This window comes from Corythoichthys intestinalis, chromosome 17, assembly GCF_030265065.1.
Source record: "Corythoichthys intestinalis isolate RoL2023-P3 chromosome 17, ASM3026506v1, whole genome shotgun sequence".
Classification (NCBI taxonomy): domain Eukaryota; kingdom Metazoa; phylum Chordata; class Actinopteri; order Syngnathiformes; family Syngnathidae; genus Corythoichthys; species Corythoichthys intestinalis.
In genome coordinates, this window is record NC_080411.1 from 43137963 (window position 1) to 43148276 (window position 10314).

General features: G+C 40.4%; 1 protein-coding gene across 1 annotated transcript; it reads left to right on the top strand.

Annotated features, from left to right (window-relative positions):
• Positions 1-8222: 8222 nt before the first annotated feature.
• Positions 8223-10100, top strand: LOC130905199 (general transcription factor II-I repeat domain-containing protein 2-like). Its single transcript, XM_057818342.1, has 2 exons — positions 8223-9666; positions 9762-10100. The coding sequence occupies exon 1, from the start codon at positions 8223-8225 to the stop codon at positions 9660-9662; it is 1440 nt and encodes a 479-aa protein (XP_057674325.1). The 3' UTR covers positions 9663-9666; positions 9762-10100.
• The last annotated feature ends 214 nt before the right edge of the window (positions 10101-10314 follow it).

The following is a 10314-nucleotide window of genomic DNA, read 5'->3' on the forward strand; positions in this document are numbered from 1 at the left end:
TGTGGCCGCTCCACCCGTCAGACATCCCAACCCGTAATCAGATAAAAACACGTGCACCTGCCCAAGGAGGGTCTGGTCTCAGGAGGGATGGGCGGAGGCACTAAAAAAGGAGGAATAGGACTATATTTCGTATTTATATGTGTACATGTGTGTGTATTTATGTATGTAAACATATGTATACCTACACACATATACTGGTTTATATGTTTTCTGGTGACCAAAAATCTAAAATTATGAAAGCATCATTTGTGGGGACCACCCTTTCTAAATGGTTTACAGAGCTTAAAAAAATCAGGTATAACCAGTTTGGCCATGTGAACTTATACACGCCTTCAAATATCAGAAATGACGAAGTGATGATTTTCACCATGCATTCTGGGGACCTAGAAAAAAACGATTATACATTATTTTTGGGGACCTCATTTAAATAATATGCAAAATAATTTACATATTTCACACTAGGTCCCCACAAATTGAATTTGATTAATGGGGACATTTTACCAGTTGTATTGACATACAGTAGTAAGCATTAGTGACGGGAAAAGTCGTTCACCTGAGGAAACAAATCAATTCCTGTTCGTTCAGTAAAAAGATTCGTTCAAACAAATCGTTCAACGAATCGTTCGCCCTCCTCATCCCCCCCACCCACAACCGCCCAAATGAATCGTTCGGTCAGTGAACGGGAAGTGACGTTGCCAAACGAATCACCAAAAGACCGCTTAGCATATATAACTGAACAGGAAGGCTTGGTCCCTCCCCCTCTTGCACAGTACACAGGCTTTTCATTGGCCGCTCTCTTCGTAGATTCAGAAGTGAGTGACAGACTGTGTTTTTCTTTCTTTTTTTTTTTCACTGCCTGGTCTCTGCAGCCCAGCCGCTGCAGCAATGAGAATTTCCGCGTCGATCATATTTCTATGGGATCAAAGCCATGGCTTGTGCTTGCTTCACTTTGATATAGGAAACGGTGAAACATTTCCCCTTTTTTTAAGCACAAACTTTTTCAATCACGCTAAATTACATGTACGCTCCCTTCCGTATTCGTAGTTTAAATGCGTGTTTACGTGAGCTGGCTGCTCGTGAAAGCCATTTGATATACCACCAAATCATTTCGGCTGAAGAACAAATAAATGTGGAATTTGAATAAACTGTCTTCGGCTATTTTTTCCGGTTGAGTGAGATTTATTGCACACAAATAAGAAAATATAAAAAATATTAATAAATAATCAATTTATTATGTATATTAATAAATATTAAATCAGCGTTATAAATAAAATGTATTATTATTATTATTATTTGGCTTCTCTGACACGAAAATAAATAAATAAAACAACACTCGAAAAAATATTACCTAAAAATCGTGTTGAAATGTCATTTTTGCACTGGTATTAATATATAAATAATCCCATCAACTCCACGCAGTCATCCCCTCCCGATCTCAGATCGCCAAATGCTGACGAAAAGAGAATCGTTTGCGCTTTACAATGTAACCATTCCACTCTCATTGGTATGTTAAGAAAATGGAGACATACATGTATATATACATCCTACGTCCCCGCATTTAATTTTTGGACGCTTTAGTCGCACAGGATGGACTGATGGACTCAACGTTAATTAATTTGCGCCCCAACCCGACAAGCTGTGACACGGAAAGAAAAAAAAACTCGGAAAAATATGTCATGAAACTACCGTTTCATAGCAAATCAGTATTATGGTGATCATACTAAATAGTCATTTTCCATGGGCACAGATTAGATAGATTTCGCTGCCATGAAGTCCAGCTAGAGTCTCTTGACAGCTTTCTCGCCCGCCCCCGCGACGTCTCCATAGCTCAGCCTTATCGCCTTGTAGCTACTGGCGAAAGTTTTAACGTACTGTAAAGTGGATACAATGTCGTCATATGTAGTCTCGAGTCTGTTGATAAAAGAACAGTAAACTTTGCTCACTGTGTTTATGTGGTGATTTTTGTGCATTTGAGTAGCATATGATAGGCTCAACATGAAAGAATATGTGATAAAGCCCTTTCCTTTCAGTCCTTAGCTCGTTCACTGCCGCAGCGCTGCTGCGTGACTGCCGGTGTAGGCTGACTATAAATTAGCGTAGCAGTCTAGCAGAACGAATCATCTAAGCATTCTCGGTAGGATGGAGAGTCAGTGAACGGGAAGTGACATAACTGTCTTTTTTTTTTTTTTTTTTTTTTTTTTTTTTTTTTTTTTTTTTTTTTTAAACCTGTCCTGTTCAGCTGTTTGACACAGAGAATGGAAGTCTAAGTGCCCGAATTCTGAACAGTTTTAATGTTTCACATTGAGAGTCTGACATACTCCCATTGTGATCATTCAAAATACCTTTTTATTATGACAAAGCAGCGAACAGGAAGGGATTATGGGGGGACAGAAGAAAAGAAATACAAGAGAAGAAAGAAAAGAAACACATACACAAACAACAACAAGAAATACATAAAGACATAACTCAGTCTTGCCCCCTGCCTGCATGCTGGCTGCTTATTGGCCACACGTGGAAGTGAGTGACAGACGCCCTGATTCTGTTTCCGCTCCCTCCCCTGCCCGCGATGAGGCTGGCGTCTGATTGGTCGTGTGCTATGTCAGTAGACGCTGCCGCTTGCTCAACACCCTCCCACGCAGATAACAAGGCAAGCCCCAACTTCATAGAACGAATCAGTGCAGAAGATGATTAGTTCGGTCTCGTTCACCCAAACAATTCGTTCAAAAAGAACGAATCGTTCACGACCGATACAACACTAGTAAGCATCTGTATTAAACCATAACCTGACAGTCAGTGACTGAATATTGAAATAGAGGCTATTTAATATTAGTTTCATCTGCCAACACGAAGATATTTCACACTGAAATAAATTTTATGAAAACATGTTACATTTAGTGGAACAACAACAAACAACAACAAATTGCCTTTGGTAAGGTCAAATGGCACACAAACATAACACTGTCTTTAGAATAACAAAAAAAAAGAACAAAAAAAAAACAAAAACAAAAAAAACCTTAAACCAGTGTTGTGTGTGAAAAACTTACCAGAGTGTTGATAACAAAAATCTATTTACAGTACATTTTCCTTTTAGATGCTGAAATGCGGTGGTAAATGTAAAATTTGAGGTTCCGCCAGTCCCGGTTCTTCAGGGCTTCTGGTTCAGCCCTTAAACACTTTTCACAGTCCAGTTTACCTGGCACAATGAAAGATGTTATGAACTTTGTCATGTGCCTTTCCACGGCCTGCACCTCCTTCTTCTGCCAGGGACATTTCTTCTTCTGCGTGGTTTTGCCTTGAAGTTTAGGGGGGGTGGGGTATGATTGGAACAATAAAGAAGTTTGTGATTTAAATCATGTCTAATGCCCCCTATAAAGACACACATTATTGTAATGCTGTGCAGTTACAGTATATAGACCCCAATCACATGACATCACAACTCCGCCGCTCTGACTTGATCCGCCATATTGTCAGTCAGCTCGTCGTGTTTACACATTACCGCTACGTACATTCCTCTTATTACGGCGTGTTTTTCTTCTCGTTAACATTAATAATCAAAATGGTGAAGGCGTGTGTGGCAGTTGGTTGCAGTAACAGGGAAGATAGACGGAGAGACTTGAAGTTCTACCGTATGCTGAGAGACCCGAAGAGGAGAGCGAGATGGACTGCTGCAATTCGACGAGAATACTGGGCACCAAACAATCACCACAGACTATGTAGTAGTCATTTTATATCTGGTAAGAGGCATTTAATATATATTTTGAAGGTTTTGGGCTGACAACCACCATTAAGATCATTGAGAGGCTAATCGCTGACAACATACAGTTTCAAATTCAAGATGTTTATGTCTTCCACCATCATTATTTTTTGAATAATATTTAGCTGGTACCAAGTGAAAGAAGCTGGCCTCGTCTACGGATCATCAGTTAAACAGGGGTGTCCAAACTTTTTGCAAAGGGGGCCAGATTTGCTGTGGTAATAATGTGGGGGGCTACCTTGGCTAATTTACGTAGAACAATATATTTAAACAAATTTTAGCAAGCCCTTCTGTGTGTCACATTTGCTTTATTATTATTTTTTTTAAATTCATAATTTCAACAATCTCGCCTTTGTGGCGTTCTCTTTCGACCCTTGGGCTCTTACGAGATACTGCTGCTGTGAAATTAAACTAGCTTCAAGTTGCTTTCATTTCTCGCTGCGTATTTTCCGTGTAATCTTGTCGTACATGTCAGCGTGTCTTGTTTGGTAATATCGCCTCACATCGAACTCTTTGAAAACTGCGACTGTCTCTTTGCAAATGAGGCAGACACAGTTGTTGCGTATTTTATTGAAGAAATAGTCCAATATCCACCTATCCTTGAAGCGTCGGCCATCGCAGTCAACTTTTTTTTTTTTTAATTGATTGTCGCCATTTTAGAAAATTGGAAGTAAAGGGTCACACGGGGTAATGTTGCTTAAAGTGCTGCTCTTAAAGTTTTTCAAACTTTTGTGAGAATAGGCTGAGTTTTTGTGGACAAGATAGTTGTAGAGATCAGGGTAGCACAGGGGTGGGCAAACCGGTCCTCAAGGGCCGCAGTGGGTCCTGGTCTTTGTTCCAACTGATTCAGCACAGGGCTTTCAACCAATGAGGTTTCAATGGAAACAAGAAGCACCTGACTGCAATCAACTGATTGGACTTATAACACACCAGATTGGTGAAAAGGTGTCCTCTTGATGGGTTGCAGCAAAAAAAAACCGCACCCACAGCGGCCCTTTGTGGAATAGTTTGCCCACCCCTGGGGTAGCAGATGTCAGGCAGAGACGGCGAAGACAGCGGGTCGAAAAATATCGATTTAGGCATCAAATATGGATCTGGCGAATGGATCGACCGAAGCTTTTCCACATAACGCCTTTTATGCAACACATCCAGTGAGTTTACAGCGTCTGAAGGCACCGGGGCTTCCATGAATTGCACTATAAATTGCACATTAAATTGAGACCATTGAGAATACGGACACACATTGATGGACAATATGGCGGCACAATACAGCGACACGTCATTGTGTGACGTTGGTGATTGGGGTCTATACTTTAACTTGCTCCATGGGACACCACCCATTATGCCAATAGGTAAAACTGCCACCAGACTAGGTTATATGAAAGACTACATAGTCTTGTGTACCATTACGTGTAAAAGTGTCATGCATTCATAGAATGAACAACAGAGCCAAAAATGTGCCAGATCTCCCAGGAAATTTCCCTTTTTGTATCAACTCAACCAGGTCTTCGCTGCTGCAGTATCACAGGTCCCTGCAACTTCTGAGTTTTCTATAAAAATGATGACTCTGCAGGCAGTTCTACTGTTCAGAGAGCAAAGCCTCTGTTGTTACATCCTACTATGAGATATTCAGAAGAAATTACTTCAAAATGTGAACACGTCATTTTTTGACATTTATGAATTAATTACAAATATTCAACAACACATAGCCACTTAAAGCCACTTGAAATTCAAGCGTCAATAAATGATTAAAAAATATATTTAAGCAATTGAGTGTCTATTAACCCTGACAGCCATCGATAATTTACAGTGACAGTCAGTAAAATATGTCTGTTTTCTGCTGTACAATAAATGGATGAGAGTCATCTTCCCTGATGACTTTAGAGGACTTACAATGCTGGATAAGTCTATCCTGCTCACGGCACACATATTTGTGAGATTCATGTGAACAGAAAAAGAAAAAGATTTATGGACAGCTTAGCCAGCAACGGTTGCATCTCAAAAGAGTAGTAATTAATTTTCAATGCAAAATTTCATATCGGTGTTCCCACTATTACAATACTTTGATTACAAAACAATGAATATATTTGATTAAAAACAGCTTGATTTCCAAGTGTTTACCTTCAGTGGAGGACGTCTTATCACTGGCCCTTGCACGGACCCCATCTGATGATGGGGGTTTGTGCCTCCTATGTGTTTTGGGTCTCTTGTGTGGTATGTCATCACTCATAGTTTCATCTTGGTCTGCTCCTATGGAAAATAGAATATATTGCACATATAGTACAAATAATTATGTACATTTCCTCATGCATTGATGTGTTCCAGTCAAATACATTTTTACATTCATACATTTCATGAATATATTTAGTTTTATTAAAAGTTGATTTTGTCTTCTCTCATTAGAAATATTTGAAATGTTCATATTTTTAGAATAGTTGCTGAATTTATTTCTAACTTCAACACAAAATGTGTTTTAAAATCAACTTTTAGAAGGTTTCTTAAAGTGATCCTCGATTTTAAAGACATGTAGGCTCTAATAAATCACAATTGTTCTCTTGTATTAAAATATGTCGTTAGAAACACATAAAATGTTAAATCAATGGAAATATTTTATAATATTTAGTGCATATTTTGACCGATAGTTGGCGCCATGTTCTGCGGACGCGGAGTGATGACGTAGATGATATTTTTCCAATCGTGTAGCGTGTGTACAACAACTGTGTATTACTGGCTTAACTCGCGAAGTAAAATGCCACGATGTGCTGCTTATGGATGCAACTTCGAGTCAAATGGAAACAAGGACAGTGATGCGAGTCTCCACAAATTTCCTGTTGACAAGAAGAGGAGAAAGGTTTGGGAAAATGCCTGTAGACAAGCAAATCTTCCCAAACAACCAAGGCTTTGTTGTCGCCATTTTTCTCCTACCGCGTTTGAGGATTTTAGTAGATGATCTCACCGGAGCGGCTAGATATAAGCGCAGACTAAAACCAAATGCTGTTCCAACTATTTTCTCGCACAAGAAGCCTCAGCCTGCTCGGATATCGAGTGAAATGCGCACAATGAAGCGAGACGGACGAGACACTCTGGCCGCCCTCTTAAGCACCCAAGCCGCTCCTGTCGCTACAGCGGGAGGCGAACCTTCGGGCGTACCGCTAGTCACAGAGGAAGCTAATAATTCACCTCTACTGTCAGTTCATCAGGCAGTGTGTGTTCAGTATTCAGCTAATATGAGTGATGCTGCCACTCAAACTGATCAAAGCACGTCCAATGCAATTCATTCAATGCAACACAAATGTCCCAACCCCATTGATAAAGCAATAAATTCTCATCGCCGGAATGGCATACATGTGAAGTCAAAATCCATTTTAGTGGACTCCCTCTGAAAGCTCATCGCGAGAATGGCAAGAGTGCCAAACAGTAATCAGAGAAAAGGGTGGCTACTTTGAAGATACTAGAACAGCAGTCGGCAACCCGCGGCTCCGGAGCCTCATGCGGCTCTTTCATCCTTATAATGCAGCTCTGATTGGCTTGGGAAAATAAATTACCAAAAAAAAATTTTTTTTTGGGTATTTAATTGAAGTGTGTTTTATTTGTGTTAGTTTTTATATTATTTTAGTTCTAAATTTGAAGATTATTGTGATCTTGAAATATTAAAATATTAATTAAATTATTTGATATTATTTTTTCGTCGCTCAAAATAGACGTCACACTGCGGAAGCTGGTATACCCGCTGAAACGCCGCCACGTTCGTGCGGCAGCCAAAAAGTACTCAATCAAAAGTAAAGCTTTTTTAAGGTACTACAACTCAAAAACAACGGGAACATTTTTAAACAGGCATTTCACGGGAGAGCATTTCGACTCATCGGCCATCGGCCAATCATATAGCGAGAATAGCGAGACATCACTGTCAAGCGCCGACGGGGGGATTTAGATAGTGAGGGGTTTGGATAATGTACTTACACCGGCAAAGCCAATGGAGAAATGTAAGAAAAGAAAAATATCTCAAGAAAATAGAACATTCAATGATGCCTGGGCAGATTCATTTGCATTTACCTCGAGCGAGAGTGGCCTACCAGTATGCCTAATTTGTGGAGAAAAACTGGCTAACAATAAACGGTCAAATGTCGCAAGACATTTTAACAATACACACAGAGCCTTTGCTGAAAAATATCCAGAGGGAGAAGAGAGGAAAAAAGCTGTTTCGGAACTGATGCAGAAGGCTGACCGGACGAAAAATCAATTCAAGAAGTGGGTGAAGTCTGCAAATTCAACTACATATGCAAGCTTTGTGGCCGCTCAGGAAATAGGCAGGCATGGGAAACTGTTCACAGATGGAGAATATATGAAAGAATCATTCCTTAAGATTTCAGAACACTTATTTGCGGACTTTAAAAATAAAGACGAAATTGTGCAGAAAATCAGAGAGATGCCTCTCTCTGCGAAGACTGTCAAAGACAGAACCATAAAAATGGCAGAAAATATCACAAAACAGCAAATCAAAGACATCAATTCAGCAGCAGCGTACTCAATCGCCTGTGATGAGTCCAAAGACAAAACGGACATTGAACAAATAGCGCTGTTCTTCCGATATGTGAATTCTGCTGGACCACAGGAAGAAATGGTTGAGCTGATACCACTAAAATGCCAGACACGGGGGGAGGACATCTGTGAGGCTGTGCTTGATTGTTTACGAGCCAAAGAAATAAAAACAACCCACCTCGTGTCGGTGGCTACCGATGGGGCACCGAGTATGACTGGAGCGCACAGGGGCTTTGTGGCTTTGCTGCAGAAATCACTGGATAGAAAGCTGCTGACTTTTCATTGCATCCTGCACCAAGAGGCATTGTGCGCGCAAAGTTTTCCTCCAGAATGCACAGAGGTCATGAATGTTGTTATTCAGATTGTCAATAAAATAATGGCAAAAGGTTTAAATCACCGCCAGTTCCGTTCATTACTGGATGAGGTGGAGAGCGCATACTCTGATCTCCTGCTGCATAACAGAGTCCGGTGGCTGTCCAGAGGAGAGGTGCTGAAACGTTTTGCTGCATGTCTGGGAGAGGTGAAAACTTTCATGAGCAGCAAAGGGCTCACCTTTCCTGAGCTGGAACAGCCAGAGTGGCTGGAAAAACTCCACTTCATGGTGGAAATGACAGCGAAACTAAACACGCTGAACACAACGCTTCAGGGGAGAGGAGGCACAGCGCTGCACATGCTGGAGGAGGTGTTGGCGTTTGAGCGCAAACTGACAGTTTTAGCCAGAGATTTACAGAGAGGCACACTGTCTCACTTCCCCTCTTTAAGGGAGTTCAAACAAGCTCACGGAGTGATCAATTCAGAGTATTTGCAGTCTGCAATCACCACAATGCAAGCGTCGTTTGGTAAACGATTCCGTGAGTTCAGAGAGGAAAAAACCACATTGTCCTTCCCCGTCACTCCCCTGACCATTGATCCATCCCTGCTAAACGTGAATGCATTTGCAGGTGTAAGTCAACCTGCTCTGGAGCTGGAGCTGGCTGACATAGCTGACAAAGACATTTGGGTGTCCAAATTCAAACGCTTGACAGAGGACCTTGAAGATGTTGCCCGTCAGAAGGCCACTCTTGCTCAGAATCACAAATGGAGTGATATTGAGAACCTCCCGAGACCGGACAAACTCATATTTGAAACATGGAATGCCATCCCCGACACCTACACGAACATGAAGAAATATGCCTTTGGAGTCCTGTCGATCTTCGGATCCACATATGTATGTGAGCAGCTATTCTCCACCATGAACTGCATTAAAAACAAACACCGCTTACGGCTCACAGATGACAGCTTACAGTCCTGCGTAAAGATGAAAGTGACTTCGTACAGCCCCGATTTGCAGAAGCTGTGCGCAGAGGTTCAGGAGCAGAAGTCCCATTAACCAGGTAAAATAAATATTTATGCAGATATTTTGCAAATATTTAATTTTCATTGTTTAGTGACACAGTGCTTTTTCCCCCAATTTATTTTATATATTCAGGTCAAGGCTCCGCTGCATACTTTGAAAGCCCAAGGCGATATAAGGATGACGGCTCACGGATTTTTCCCTTTTGTTTGCTGCATGCACAATTTAAATTCAGCTTTTTAATTTATTCGAAAGAGACATTCAGACATTATTATTTTTTCAAGAATTCAAAATGTGTTCATTACATCGGTAAAATTTAATTTTCTCCGTAGCACTTCATAAGACATAACCACACTATAGTTGTTTATACAAAGTGTAAAGGTAAGAAAAAGCAATATATACAGTGTTATCTTCATTTTAGATAAGATAAATGGATATAAGGATGACGCCTCATGGCATTTTTCTGCTTTCGTTTGCTACATGGACAATTTGAATTCAGCTTTTTAATTTATTTGAAAGAGACATTCATTGTTATTATTTTTCAAGAATTCAAAATGTTCAAAATGTGTTCATTAAATGAATAAAATGTAATTTTCTCTGTAGCACGTGGATTTCATAAGAAACATGCTGCGGTAAAGTAGTAGAAGTTTTTTTTTTTTCATTTTAGATGTGCGGCTCCCAGTGTTTT